Raw genomic sequence first — 15,934 nt, forward strand, 5'->3', positions numbered from 1 at the left:
CTGGTTTTCAGCCAACAGCGCTCGGAAATCTGCACCCTGGAGTCTGTATGTTTCCTTTCGTAAACAGCATGGGCCTACATATCCCAGGGTACAAAGGGCCTACCTATCCCAGCCTGCAAGGCACCATTAGTTAAACCCGGGACTGTCGTAAGGTGAACACGGCATAAGCCACTTGAGGAGGCAGAATTATGACTATCGTGATAAGAGTAAACCGTTGTGCACCGAGGACTCATGTAGGGTTGGGCTGTGGGCTCTATGGCGCGGTTTGCCCCCATGTCAACTATCATGCAATTCAGGTTATTTTCATCGCTAATCTTTCAAAAGCACGAAACTCATCAGCTTTTGCAAGTTTTTACATCAAGCCTTTTGTCAATTGCTGTTCATTTCCCATGTCACTGCTTGTGTAGCTCATTGAAGCCAAGTTTTTCCTTTGCATTCTGGGACTTCTAGCTCTATTTTTTAATGTGATAAACAAGACTACAGGTCCGAGAGTGGAAGACTTATCTGGGGTGGATGGCCTACTTGTGTGTGGGTCTTGTAACCGTGGGAGCTCTGGGATGAGGGAGGAGATGTGATGCGCTGGCAGCGAGAGCAGGCCAGGCATGTCCTACCTTCAGCAAGAGCTGGTACTTGGTGATTCTCTGAACAGGTTTGATCAGATACGAAGAGATTGAATTTGCTAGCCCGTGCCTCTGCTGGATTTCCTGTAAAATAAAATAAAAATGATGGATTTAGGCAGAGAAAAATGAGCACCCACCCATATGACAACACACACCTAATCAAAATATACAATGAAAAAATGCAACATGGGCTTCAGGTTCTTAGCACTCAAGTGGAATGGTCTGCTGGTGAGCAGGAGAGGTCTCGGCTCGCGGAGCCTTTGCTGCAGGGGAAATGTCACTCATCCGCACTTTTCCACTTGGGGCTAAACTTCCCTAGGTCCATGCGTGACTAACTCATCCAGTCCAGGTTTTTCTTTTTGTCTTCTGGTACTCGTAGTACTTAATTTATAATGGAAAAAACACCACATGCTGTCATTGAGCAAGACAGCCGATGGATGAAGGGGGCTGAGCCACTGCACTATCCTGTACAGCACTGTGGCGGGCAGAGGGAAAACATGAAAGGTTCTTCAACAGGTCAATGGATGAAGATGGCTGACCGATAACCCCTGTATGTATGTGTGGATATTTTTTATTTATTTGTTTTAAAACATGAGGCGTAAGGCCACACTTAAAATGTAAAACGCTATTCTGACATGCTAAAGGCAGACTATTGACAATGATCGCAGCCATTTCTGATTCCTTGGCTGACGTCAGTTCTGGTAACTAATAGTCAGTGCTACACATCTCATGACATGCGAAGAATGAACACTGGTGCTTAGCAATGGGACTGCAAACACAGAGATGCCAAGCTCCCAGGTTTATGTCTGATGAGCTGCTCTAGCCAGGTTTTTTCTTTGAATTCTGGGACGTGTAGTGCTGGTTTTATAATGGAACAAACACAACTACAAGTCCCTGAATTTAAAGGTAAAACCTGGACTGGAGCAGCTAGAACACACAAACCTGGGAAACTTGGCAGGGCTGAAAACAATGTTTTCAAAAATCCTTTCATGTGAAAAAAAACTGGCCTACACTTAGCTACTTTCTCTAAACCAACACATCGTTGCTCCATATGGTCTCAGTGACACAAAAAAATCGAATATTTGGAAGGTGTTGCGCATGGCTTCCTTTCAAATGACAATAGTAAGCAAGCTCAATGGGTCAGATGAATGCGGTCGAGGTTTTTGTACAACCAGCAAACCACGGTTTAAAACTTAATTTGGCCTAGTCAGTTTTCTGACGTTTTATAAAAACAAGTACACACGAACAGGGATTTTAGGAATGATCTGCAGTCCTTTGGAATCAGGCGTCTGTGACACAAATCCCCATTTAAATACTAAATGATTTGGCATCCATACAGGCAGTTAACGTAAGGTTCTGTCAATATTATCTACAAGAATTGGCAAAGCCTTTGGGACCTATTGGCTTTGCCAATGGTATTTAGCGATGCTGTGAAGTTAAAGTGGCCCCCCCAAAAAAAATCAAAGGTGCTAATGGTGGCTGCTACAGCCGTGTGTCCTTTTTGTAGGCACCTGCGCGACACATGCATGCACCTACAAAATGCTCAGGTACTTGAAAAAAAAAATTCATTTACTGACTCAAGTTGGATTAGTAAATACAAAAAAGGTAGTGCAAAAGTATTTTTTTTAAAGTGAATGGGAGAAAGGAACAGGGGTCGAAGCAACAAGGGGGGCGCAGGTGGGGGGAAGCATCATATAGGGTGCAGGTGGGGAGGAAGCATCATATAGGGCGGAGTCGAAAGCAACACCAAGGGCTGAGGAAGAAGTACATAACATGTGCGATAGACTGCAAGGTGGAGTGCAGGGCAACAGCAGCACATGCGCGAGGGAGAGCGCAATGTGAAACGGGGGAGAAGCGCACAGGCTTAAAAGCAATACAGGTGGAGAGGAGTGCACAAGGGAAAACACAACACGGAGGGGTGTGGAGGAGAAGCACAATGACGAGGGGCGAATGAAGCACATGAGAAAGACAGCTGGAAAAGACACGCACTCCTATGGAGTGCTTACTTAACCATAAAGAATTAAAAAAAGAGTGCCTGAAAAGTAAGCAGCGGAAGGACACAAGTAATTAGGTTATGCTCAGGGGAGTGGCAAACAGAAGAAGAGGCCAGGAAGTCCACATAACCAGTCTTCGATTCAGATTGATTGCATCTCTTACGTTGCTTTATTAAAAGAATGCTTAGCAATCTAATAAACCTTACATTTTCTTATTACCACTGCACAGCAATTAAAATGTACTAGACAATCAAATATGAAGTTTTTGCAAATGTAAATTTGCCCAGCGATCACTCGCCCTAGGGTTCACAGAAACATCCTATCATAGAGTTCCTTCTCAACATTCACACAGTGATTTACATAAAATAAGCTGAGGTCGATAGACAGCTATTGATGCCGTGTACATGTTTCCTTATCTTTTATATGACTCACGTGTACTAGATACCTTGAGGCCTTGTTTTAGGCAAGAACAAGTTACTCGAGAGTAAACAAACGCAAACTTAGGCCGCAACATTCAATGAAAACAACAAGTAATGAGTTGAAAATGGTTGTTAAAAATAAAGAGCTTCTACAAGAAGTGACAGCCATGTTGAGTGAAAGGGTGGTGAGTTTTTCCTTTTTCTTTTTGCAGTTTTATATAGCATGAACTTGGCCCCAGGGCACTTTACATGAGCACCTGTTACACTACACATGGTCATATTATAAATGTTTCCTTTTTAGGCCCAGAGAGACTAAGTGATGTAACCAGAATGACAGGATGTTGGTCTGACGCCGTGACTCAAACCTTCCCAGTTCCAAAGTCACCTTGTCTGGTGTTAACACTACATCCTGTGGTAGTGGTGATTAGAGTGGTCATGCTGATTCGGGTTTTGGTGGTTAGGGTGGTGGTAGACTGGTTGTAGGGTGGCATGGGGCCGTGGGAGGCTGGTTAGGGTAGTGGTGTTTAGGGTGGAGGTATGGCAGTGGTATGGTGGAGGCATGATGGTGTGGTGGTAGTAGGATGTTACGGTGTTGGTAGGGTGATGGTGGTAGAGTTATGGTTGGTAGGGTGGTGAGGCGATATTGGTGGTGGCTGAAATCTGTGGCTTGCATGCGCACCTCGGTATTCAGTTATATACATAGCGCTGCAAGTAGCGTGTGAAGATTTAGATTCACAGCGCTATAAAATCAGACCAAGAAACGTACAGATTAAGATCATTTCACATGATGTTACATGCAGAGATGTGCTTACGTCAAAGAAGGTCCCCGCGTGCTCCAGGATTAGTTGGCTGGAGTCCGGCTTGTTCTTACAGTACGTCACATACATCTGAAATTTATCCGCCTATGAAACAAGTACAAATGATGTTAAGGAGTTGCACCAGTGAACGTGCCCAGGCACGCGTTTCACATTCACAGGTGCTGCACAAAGGACAGCGTGAGAAGGAGGGGAGGCGTTGTTTTATGAGAAACAATGCAGTACAAGATATAATAATAATAATAAAACAATAGCTTGGGAGGCTCGAGGGAATTAAAACTGCTTACAGATTTGCTAGTGCCACGGGGGTCGGGGTCACATGCACGTGTGAAGCTTTGGTCTTGTGCAAGAATGGTTTGGGCGACCATTCATCACTATCAGAAGCATGCAGGAGGGGAGAATAACCTCGTACCAAAACGTGACTGCAATAAACTTTCAGCCACAACACACAAAATGAAAAGCAAAAAGGCATAGAGGAATTTCAGAAGCTCTGATGGCAGGATTACTATGATGGCTTGAGATGTAGGCGTGGCATAGGCAGTGGGTGACCAAGGGACGACTGTGGGGACATGGCAGCAAAATGCCACATCATTAAAAGTGGCAAAAATCCGTGCATTTTCACTGGAATTCAAGGGATTGCTCACGTGTCAAAGTCCTTGAGAACATGGGCTAATCGGGCTGCGGAGGTCCTACTCCTCCTTAGACAGTGTGGCTATGTTGGTGGTGATTTACTATGTCTAACAGGTAACAACACCGTCTACCAAGCCCTCGAGTGGTATGGCTTCTTCTCTTAAACTGCATTCAAATTCCCAAAACCCCTCTCGTTGACCTCCAAGTTAGATTTCTGGCGCCGCTGAGCTACTTCATTCTAGTTTACCATCTCGCGTACAATGTTTCTGGATATCAAGGGCATAAACATGTTTTCCAGGATCACTCAATTCAACGAACTGTGAGCATGCAGAGCTGCCAGCATGGCGACCACACTACATAGCCTTCCACAAAAGAGACGTCTGCTCCTTACAACCGGCCTCAACCTCATTCACTAGGCCTCTGCCTTCCCTACTAGCTATAACATGCCTCATTCACTAGGCCTCTGCCTTCCCTTGCGTAGCTATAACACGCCTCATTCACTAGGCCTCTGCCTTCCCTTGCGTAGCTATAACACGCCTCATTCACTAGGCCTCTGCCTTCCCTTCTAGCTATAACACGCCTCATTCACTAGGTCTCTTTCTTCCCTTGCGTAGCTATAACAGGCCTCATTCACTAGGCCTCTGCCTTCCCTTCTAGCTATAACACGCCTCATTCACTAGGCCTCTTTCTTCCCTTGCGTAGCTATAACACGCCTCATTCACTAGGCCTCTTTCTTCCCTTGCGTAGCTATAACACGCCTCATTCACTAGGCCTCTTTCTTCCCTTGCGTAGCTATAACATGCCTCATTCACTAGGCCTCTTTCTTCCCTTGCGTAGCTATAACACGCCTCATTCACTAGGCCTCTTTCTTCCCTTGCGTAGCTATAACACGCCTCATTCACTAGGCCTCTTTCTTCCCTTGCGTAGCTATAACATGCCTCATTCACTAGGCCTCTTTCTTCCCTTGCGTAGCTATAACATGCCTCATTCACTAGGCCTCTGCCTTCCCTACTAGCTATAACATGCCTCATTCACTAGGCCTCTGCCTTCCCTTGCGTAGCTTGAACAGTGCTTCCGGGTGTGGTGGTTTGGTTCACCCGATCTCACACAATAACTCCTGAAGTGCTATAACTTTGGTCTCTGAACTTAAAAACACGCTGCAGGCACAAGTACCAGTGCACCGGTAGCATCGAACAGTGAGTTAGTGGCCCATCCACTCAGGCGGCTACAAGGCCTGCTGCTGGCATACGCTCTGCTTCCCTCTTGCTAACAGGATTAGTGTAACTAAGATCCTCGATTGATGAAGTCCGCACTTGCATACTAAGCTGATCCGCACATACACAGGTCTGCGAGCGACGTGCGGATCAGCACGCAGAGAGGAGCGTAACAAAACGTGAGGGGGCCCCTGCAAGAGATGCTGAAGGGGCCCTCACACTCACATAAGTAGGGGCCCCCTCCAGTATGGGTACGCCTGGGGGCCTTTGTTACGCTCCTGAGCAGAGTGCTCATTTGTACGACTGCTTGCAGGTGGTTGGCGCCGACACTCGTTCTCGGAGGCTGGCACTCATTTTATCCTCAGATTCACCCACAACACGAGAGGGAAAACAGGGTAGGGAGAAAGAGGAATGTGGAGGCAAGGGAAGAGAGTAGGGATGAAAAGAACTGCGAGTGTGGGGTAAAGAGGCAGGAAGTGCAGGGTGTGGGATGAAACGGGAGTGAGGTGGAATCCGGAGTAGTTCCCGTGGTGCTCGGCAACCCCGGCATTCAGCAGCACCGAGGAAAGCCCCGCACTCTGCACTTACTAAGCAGTGAACTGCTTGGTCCTATACTGGGTGGAGTAGATCGTACAGATCTACTGTTGCAGGAACGAGCAACAGCCAGCCGAGCATGCTAGGATTTAGCACATACACATTTGGACAAGTGAGCGGGTGCATGGTTCTTCCCCAAACGTCTTCAGTTCCTGCAGGTGAAAACACCGAACATGAGTCAACAGAAGGCGAGCCGTCTCTGGCCCACTGCCTCGGGATGTGGAGTGCCTGCGTGCAGAAGCTTCTGGACTGGCCAGGCTGATTTTGTGACATGTCCGGGAAACCCATGAGCTGAGAGGAACTCTTACGTGAATTCCAGTCCTCCCTCTGAAAGGTTCCTGCCGTGAATACACTGATTCCCGCACTAGTCCTGTTCAACGTAGCAGCAAGGGGCACGCATGCACAAACGCTGAAATTAGCATGCCTGCACAAGGATGGCTACACTGTCTCAAACTTATTAGAATTTACATTTTTGTCTCGGGATTAAATCAATTAATATCTTGATAATAACATTTCTTTGAGGCCTTCTTTATGATTTCGGAGCCAGAATGAATAGGTCTATGATTGCTGATTAACTTTGAGATGCATTACTTGGTTAAAAAGCAGTTAAGGGTCTCTACCTTAGATTAGGGTACTGCATTCAACATTCATTTAGAACTATGAATAACATATCATGCTTGGCGCTCTTTGGATTAAACCTGCAAATCAACACGTGACGTTTGTGCCATGATTTTTGGTGGAACTTGAAAAAATCTCTGAAAGGGACACAGGAATAGTAAATGTTAAACACATTATACCAGAGGAGTTCCTTAAAACACAGCAAACGAAGTAGAAGAAAGTCAGAAAGTGCATAGAACCGTCGCCAAACGTTCAAATTCAAGCTCAAGGTCTCCCGCGTTGGGTTGGTCTTTTGTTAGCTGAGCCCATCAGTTTCCACATCCAGTTGCATTATAGCTATGGGCTCCTTCAGACCGATCTGCAATATGGGTGCAAAACCTTCCCTGCGCAAATCAGGTTTGGCCTGGGGTTCCCAGAGCTTGCACAAGCAGCATCTGGACTCTTTTTGAGTGAACTCTTTCTGCTTATTCCCATCTTCTGGCTGCAGAGACCGCAAATGTGATGTTGACAGTAAGAGCGAGCGCAGAATAGAGAGCCTGGCGCAATCTGTGCTCAGTTCACAACCAGCAAGAGCCTATGCCTGCCCTGTCACCAGAGCCTAGATGACCCTGCAAATAGCACAGTGATAGAATTACCCATCCCTTCTGACAGGGTGACCACTTCACTCCAGCTCATTATGAAAACTGTCTCCAGTCCTGGGTTTTACATCCACTAATCACTGAGTTTAGGTGTGTTTGTCTAATTAGATCAATACAACGTCCAGAATGCATTGGGCTACCACAAAGGTTCCGGACTGGAAACGGTGTCCGCAATGACTTGGAGGGAGTTGGTCAACCTACATTCTTCTGCACTAGCCGGACCTACTGATGTTATGCAACCACAGCTGAAATTTGACTGGCACCAAAACCTTTCTACAGTATGTGGATTCAGCCATTAATCTTTAAATGGTTAAGGGAGTTAAACGTCCACGTTCTCTCCTGATAAACTACCTTCGTCTCTTTCGAATAAAAACCCTCTAAGCCTAAAAATTAAGTAGGAGTCACAATATGTCACATACATGATCATTTGAGTGTAATTTTAAGGTTAAAAGCAGTCTTACCCAAGTGACAAAGCAATGGCCGACGTCTTCGGGCAGCTGCTCGTACTTCTCAAGTTCCTTGAGGAAGATGCTGAAAGAGGAGAGAGAGTTAGTCCGTGTGAATGTGTCAGTGCGGCCCGCCTCGCCGAGGAAGGAGGGAGGCGAAGTGACGAACAGCGGGGCTGAAGCTGGAAGCTAGACACTGATCGAAAGAACAACATATAGGCTGACTTAAAGCAAGATACGGGGCAAAGAGCACTCTGAACAATGTCTGCTCTTTTCCAACATGCGTGCGGAAAGAAGGCAAAAGATCAACAGCAGAATCCTGTATAGACAGGCAGCGGCGTCACTATGGGGGTGCGGACCGCACCGGGTGACACCCTCAAGTGGGGTGACACCAACAGGGCCCGTCAGGGGCCGACTTTCGCGCGGTGCGACCGGGTGCTGGCTTCCTGGGGGCGCCGTGTTTGAAAGTTTATTATGCTTTCGAAGCACCTGTTGCAGCGTTTCTTTCCGCCAGCAATTACCAGGCCTCACATAAATGTCAAGATAACTGGTGTGATTAATTATCTTCCTGGAGAGAGATCAGTGTTTTGTAAAGTTGAGGTTTTGACTTAGGTGAAGTTAGTGCAGAGGGTTAATATGCCTGCTGCAAAGAACGTGTGCCAAGTAGATTACAGAGTGCAGATCAGCAGGTTACTGCTTTCAAAAGAGACATCCTTTTGTTACTTGCAATTTATAACTCCTAATATAGAATAGTGAACTATTAACTTTCATCATAGAACTGCATACACACCTCAAAATATACATTATTAGAACATTGATTAATGTTGCAAAAGGGTTAATTTGGCTAGAAATAGATTCTTATTATTAAAGAAAACTCCCAACTATGCTGTTTCTTTTTCGACTCTGCGTTTGTGCTTCTCCACACCAAGCACTATACTGCCTACCAGTATGGATGATATGTGACTCCTACACTTTCAGTCCTTTGATTTATGTATCATTTCCTATACACGGATTTACACACCTATGATTGATTGTCTCTGTGTAATGTGTGTGTGATGCAAAGTGCTCGGACACCCTACACTGGTATGAGTGGCGCTATATAACTAATTCAATGCATCTGAGAGAGTGTGGTTATGGTGACTTGGTCACTGTTAAAGGGTGCTAGTGAGAGAATCCGTGGTGGAGGTGGTCATTGGGGGGGCGCCAACAAACAATGTCGCACAGGGCACCTCCAGCGCTAAAGCCGGCCCTGGGGCCCGTGTGCGCAGAGCAACCTAACCTTTTAGGAAGAGGACGTGCCTGTGCGCAGTGCACACTGTCTCCTCTCCTTTCTTTTATTTGCTTCCCTGTGAAATGGATCCAAAAAAGAAAATCACTTTTGCTGGAAATCAATGTCGTATTTTTCTGACATTTAATTCCAAAGTGCAGCATCTGGAATAAAAGTTTAAAAATATGAAAATAAATAACTAAATAAAGTAAGACAAAGTGGTAGCAAACTGTCCAGATTGATTTTATTCACACCCAAACACATTAGCGCCACTTTTACAGAGTTTGCCAGTGAAGCGCTATTTTTGTTTTCTTGGCTCTGTTTTCCCTGGGCTTGGAGCTAGTGCACCAATCCTGGAGGTACTGCAATGTGAGGATTGAAAAACAAAATTTGTACTGCTGCTCTGTATCTAGGGATGTTGTCTTTTTTTTACCATACTGCTTACGTTTTGTAAGGATATAAGCAATGGCCATTGAAATGGGTCCATTCAGGGCCCTGTTGTCATGTCCTTAACTTTTCAGGCAAAAGCACTCTCTGATTTCTGAACAGTGAGTGTAAAAGCGTTAAGGTAACCATGTTGTTCCTGCTTACATTTCACATGGTTTGCAAAATTTTGCATTCCCTATGATTGTTTGCTTTTTCCAGGATGCTGTCACTTTTTTTGTAGGCCACATATTGCTCTTGCCCAGTGCGTAATTTAAATTGAGCCGCATCCAGGTGTTTATAGCTGGCAACAATTGGGTTGTAGTTGAAGGCAGTCTGAGTTTTTCTCAGTGGGGCAGTATGGTGTTCAGACCACTCTCCTGAGAGAGCACTATCTCATGCTAGACCTTAGAAGGCTTCGCAAGACATTAGAAGCCCCGGTTTCGTAGCACCAGCAGGTGGACCCTAGCATGACAAGTGTAGGTTAACCTTCAAGGCTTGTCCACCACTATTCATACTGAAGTTTACCTCCAGTCTTGCAGACAGGCCTATGAAGCAGCACACCCTAGAACAGTGACCCTGTCACTGAGATCACAGGACCCTTGAGAAGGGCCAGCTCTAGGGCGGTGCAACCGGTGTGACCGCACCAGGTGCTCACTTTCGGTGGAGGCATCATTTTTGCAAGTATATAATGGTTTTAAAAGCGCTTGCTGCCTCCTTCCTGGCCTCCAGTAATTTTCGGTAACAATAAAAATGTCATGATGACTCTCGTGATTAATGTTCTTCCTAGAGAGAGATCGGAATTTTGTCTAATGGAAGATTTGACTCATGGAAAAGTAGCTCAGAGAGTTAATGTACCTGCTGCAAAGAACATGACCATGCAGATCACAAAGTGCACATAATGTAAATAGGCCAGTGGGCTACTGCTTTTGTCAGAGAGATCCTTTTGTTACTTGCACTTTATAAGTTAAAATCCTAACATAGAACAGTGAGCTATTAACTGTCATCTACTCCGCAGCAACACAAGTCAAATTTTGTATTAACTTTTGATATGTTTGAGCAACAAACAATTTATTAGTTTAAATGGTGAGATCATGCTGCAGATCTTGCATTATGAGGCAAATATGGCAGAGCCATTATTATTTAGAAAACATTTACAAACTAGGATTTTTAGCCATTCATGTTTGAACTGCTGTTTTGGTAAAGGGAGAAGTGCTGATGACAGAAACTCCATGGCTCGGAGACAAATGGCTTGTGCTTCCACATTTTATCGTATTTGGGGACATTCTGTGATTAGAAGCATATCCCACTTTGTGAACACATTTTACTGTCAATAACTCATTATAACCTTAAATAATCATGTGTATCCATTGGTTGATAAAACTGGGCAGTGAAACCAAACAAATACAAAAAATTGGGATGTTTGCGCATTCTGGCCACGCCTCTGGCTCTGCCCACTGATCCAATCCTTGGGTTATTCCCGCCCTTTGATTCTCCGCCCACAGTTCCCCTACTATTTTTCCCCCACTTCGACCACTGATATATCGTGTTGATGGATAGTGGGAACACCACACCAGTAAAAAGTACCATACCTATGATATAAATTCCAATAAACTGTTGACTAGCAGGTAGCCCACTGTACAACCTGATTAACCAATCATTATCACACTGTTGTTAACAGGCACATTTTGTAAATATAGGACCTACATTTACAAACGTTACTAATGTTTCTGTATGGTACCGTTATTTGCCAACTGTGTCCACTGGCGGACTCGGGGCGGAGGAGGTCCATGCGGTAAGTCGTGAGGGGGTGACACCATGAGTTACCCGCACAGGGTGACACCAACCCTAGTGACGCCACTGTAGACAGGTCTTGGTAACCATGAATAGCCAGAAGAGCAAAAGTAGGGGGTTAGTTAAAATGGGATGATTGTTCGCCGCATTTTGTTTAAATTAAAAAACAAAACACTTAGATAGTTTCTTGAAAATTACAGCGGTTGCCAAGTTTTAAAAAAGTGAGCAAATCATAATAAAATATTTTTTGCAAGAAAAATGCCTCCCCAAATCCACATTTACCTACGTTTAAAGTCTCCTCTGATTCAGACATCCAGTACTTCAAACAGTGTCCACTTCACCAGACCTGAATGTCCAGCACCAACCTGAAGCTTAAACCAACCAGTACCCAATACCTGCTATTTGCATGCAACAACTAGTCCAAACCAGGCTCAAAGATAGGAGTCTGGATGGACTGTAACTTTCACTCAACGCCAAGTCACTAGGATTCACCCTGGACGCCAACTTCACTGTAAAAAACACACACTGCCTAGAAAACTAAGAATGTCTGGTACCAGCTCTCTTAACAAAAGTTTGTGAATACCTTCTTCACAGGGAGCATCTTTAGAGCCGATGTTTAACTCCTTCTACAGTTGCATTTGGATGGTGGCTGTGCCCTGCTCCAGGGTCTCACAGACTCTACACTATTACTCCTTAAGAGCATCCCGCGCAAGGCAGTATGCTACATCAAGGGTCGGGAGAAATATGACCATATCACCCCCACGCTGATGGATGTGCACTGGCTTCCTTTGTAGACCCACACAATCTTCAAAACCAGCTGCTTCACCTACAAAACAACCACAATAGCCATCCATGCTTATCTGGTTGACAAGTTCACCATCTTCAGTGGCTCTCCGCACACCCGCAGCCAGGATACAATTAGATCAGAGGCAAACAAGTACAGAAAAGAAAAAAACATCAAGGCAAGAGGTCTTCCCCATCTATGCACCCAGGATCTGAAACATTACAGCTGTATACATCAGGATGCCCCAACCATGCACCAATTGGGAAACAACTGAAGACACGCCTCTGTAAAGAATATTACATCATGATGCAAAAACATCCAACCCTCACTCTTAGAAACCAGTTACGGGTTCAATCACACATTCACTACATCATTTCCTTGGGCCCTTTCCTGTGCTCCGCTGCCTTTTGTCTAGGTTTGCACTATACAAATACCACTTAAATACATACATCTGCAATTAACGTTGTGGAAAATGTAAAGGGGGCACACACAAAACATGAAATAAGGAATGCCGGGACTTCACAGGAATTTCAGGTCCCTCATCGGTTTGAAGGACAATGATAATATATAGTCAACTTTATCCCTATTTGCTCATCCCCTTTGTAGCGGTGCTATTGCAAGCCTTACTCACACTTTAGTTTTGATTAATTTGATCAATCTTGGTGGGAGTATGATGTGATCGGGGGGCATTCATTTCAGTTTTAGGCACGCTGAGTGCAATTGTAGCTATGTCGGAGAAATTTGAAGAGAAAGCGTAGGTGAGGGAGGATACAAGCCAGATGGAGTGACTATCTTATTTGAAGACAGTTGGGGAATTTATCCTGTAATATAGTAACTACAATGGACCAGCGTTTATCTCAAAGGCTCTCACACTATCATTTTCCTGTGTATGACATCCTCAAAGGAGCCCAATTCTTTTAAGCTAGCTTTGACTCAGAGGATGGATTTGTAGGAGAGAAGCAGATTTCTGGTTGGCATGAGAAAACTTGATTCAATGCCTCCTTAAAACACTTTATTCTTTTTGTATATTATCAGATTGACCGATATCGATTGGGGGGGTCCGGTAGGGTGTGTTTTGGCGCCCACCCTTTTTAGGTTATACATAAATGGTGTAATTGGCTTTTTAGACCAATATGGGTGTAATGCACCTACGATAGGTGGGCAGAGGGTTCCAGCACTTCTCTTTGCAGATGATACCTTGCTAATTTCCAAAGCGCCGCAGTGTCTGCAACAACTTCTGAATTCTTTCCAATTGTTTTGTGTGGATCGGGGCTTGGAGCTCAATTGCTCCAAGACCAAATGTATTGTATTGTACTGTAGTTGAATTTATATAGCGCTTAATACCCCTGAGGAGGCATCAAAGTGCTTTTTTGGTGAGTAGCACTCTACTCCGGCACACACAAAGGATTATTGGTGAATTAGTATAGTGAAAATGTTAAAGTAATTTGAGTAGTTAATATGTTAGTCAGATTATTTGGATAGTGGAGGGGTAGAGAAGGGAAAAAAGGTTTGCATTTATAGCTCTTCCTATCCCTGATGGGGGGGGTGTAGTGTTTTTTCGGCGATTAGCACGCTACTCTGGAACCCATACAGTGTTAGTGGTGAATTAGTATAGTGAAATATGAAAGTAATTTGAGTGGTGGATATGTTAGTCAGTTATTTGGATTGAGAAGGTATGATCTTCACCAGACAAGCATCGACTGTCTGCAAGAGGAGGATGTTAGGGGTGGTCCAATTTTAGGTGTAGTGCTACGTTTTGAGGATTTTGGGATCAAATTGACCAAGAAGCTATGTTGGGCACCACAGGTGTAAAAAAAAAACAACACCTATCTTTGATTCAGCACACAGCATATATATAGAAAATTCATAGGAAAACAATACCAACAAGTATTGGCATAGCCAATAGGTCTCGCCTTTGGGACTTTATAAGTGTTTAGTTATCCAGCACCATTTCCTTGGTGCAACAACATCAAGTTTTGCATGGCTAAACACTTATAAGGTCCCAAAGATGAGACCTATTGGCTATGCCAATGCTTGTTTTGAGTGAGGGGCTTGTGCACGTGTGCCACTGTGAGGTAGAGATGCTGCGAGTGCTTTTACAGGAGCCCCTGTGACATTGCGCATCTTCAAAATGTATCTTGGGTCTGGTGTAATACTTCTAGCCCCTATTGCCGTCTTCTCGCACCCAATGCATCCTTAAATGTCCCATGTACAACTGGGGTTGACACTCCTATTACCCCTGCCCTCCAGTGACACTTTACCTGTCATGGGTGGTGGTGGAGGTGGTGGATGTGGTGGTGGACGTGGTGGTGGTGGATATGGTGGTGGTGGTCTTGGTGGTGGATGGGGTGGTGGTGGACGTGGAGGTGGTGGACGTGGATGTGGAGGTGGTGGACGTGGATATGGGGTGGTGAATATGGTGGTGGTGGCCGCCTTGTTGGTGGTGGACGTGGTGGTGGTGGATGTGGTGGTGTTGGACGTGGTGGTGGTGGAGGTGATAGTGGTGGTGGACGTGGTGGTGGTGGTGGATGTGGTGGTGGTGGTGGACATGGTGGTGGACGTGGTGGTGGCGGTGGACATGGTGGTGGTGGTGGACGTGGTGGTGGTCGTGGACATTGTAGTGGTGGTGGATGTGGTGGACATGGTGGATGTGGTGGTGGTGGACGTGGTGGTGGTGGTGGTGGAGGACGTGGTGGTGGTGGAGGTGGAGGACGTGGTGGTGGACGTGGTGGGTGTGGTGGTGGTGGACGTGGTGGAGGACATGGTGGTGGATGTGGTGGAGGTGGACGTGGTGGTGGACGTGGTGGTGGTGGTGGTGGTGGTGGACGTGGTGGTGGACGTGGTGGTGGTGGACATGGTGGTGGTGGAGATGTTGGTGGATGTGGTGGTGGTGGACGTGGTGTTCAAATAGCTGGCACATTTGCCGTTAGGATCCATACAGCATGTCCATACAGGACATTTCCTTCAACAAAACTTCGACGGTATGAGTGAAATATCAGATGCTATTTGAAAAGACACATACAAATGAAACGCATTTCAAATATTTTGACTGTTTGCAAAATTGAGGGCTTTTACTTTTAATTTCCCCAAAGGGAATTGATTAAAAAGTGCTGTCAGTAATAAAGTTAAATCAGGAAATCGGGGAGATAAGTCATCCGCAAGATGACAAAACAAGGAATGCGCGTGAGAGACAGGGGGAGCAGGTGGTGAGCCCGGGAGTGGTGCATGTGCGCGCGCGCAGTCTGCTCATTTTCAAGCACTGCACTCGTGCTTGTGGCGCGCCCCTGCTCGCTCCCGCAAGGTGGATGCCGCCACAAGCACGAGTGTGTGCTTGAAAATGAGCAGAGCGATGGCTAAAGGCCCTCCTTACATCCAGAGTATAGAGGCTTTTTTACCCTTTAGTTCTTGGATTTTTGAAGAAAACCTGTAGGATGATATTTTGATTTAAGTGATATTTTGATACCACCCTTGGTAAGAAGTGTGGGCTTGTCTTTAGGATTACTTTATCCTTGTGGATTTGTAAGTATGGTTCTTGTATTGTAAGAGCTTGTAGCTTACTTACTCTTTGTAGGGACGAGATAGCAATGAGAAAACCTGTTTTTAGAGTAATGTGTTTGAAGTCCGCTGCATGCATGGGCTCGAAGGGTTTTGTCATAAGTTGTGATAGTACTGTATTTA

General features: G+C 45.4%; 1 protein-coding gene across 8 annotated transcripts in view; it reads right to left on the reverse strand.

Annotated features, from left to right (window-relative positions):
• Positions 1–15,934, reverse strand: part of KALRN (kalirin RhoGEF kinase) — a 1,569,312-nt gene that overhangs the window by 497,460 nt on the left and 1,055,918 nt on the right. For all 8 annotated transcript variants that reach the window (XM_085647304.1, XM_085647302.1, XM_085647305.1 and 5 more), the window contains exons 26-28: positions 8,004–8,073; positions 3,846–3,935; positions 612–704 (exon numbers count right to left, since the gene is read on the reverse strand). In XM_085647304.1, the coding sequence (XP_085503430.1) occupies positions 612–704; positions 3,846–3,935; positions 8,004–8,073 (253 nt within the window). The remainder of the gene's footprint in view (positions 1–611; positions 705–3,845; positions 3,936–8,003; positions 8,074–15,934) is intronic.

The sequence above is a fragment of the Triturus cristatus genome, chromosome 3_2, assembly GCF_964204655.1.
Source record: "Triturus cristatus chromosome 3_2, aTriCri1.1, whole genome shotgun sequence".
Lineage (NCBI taxonomy): Eukaryota > Metazoa > Chordata > Amphibia > Caudata > Salamandridae > Triturus > Triturus cristatus.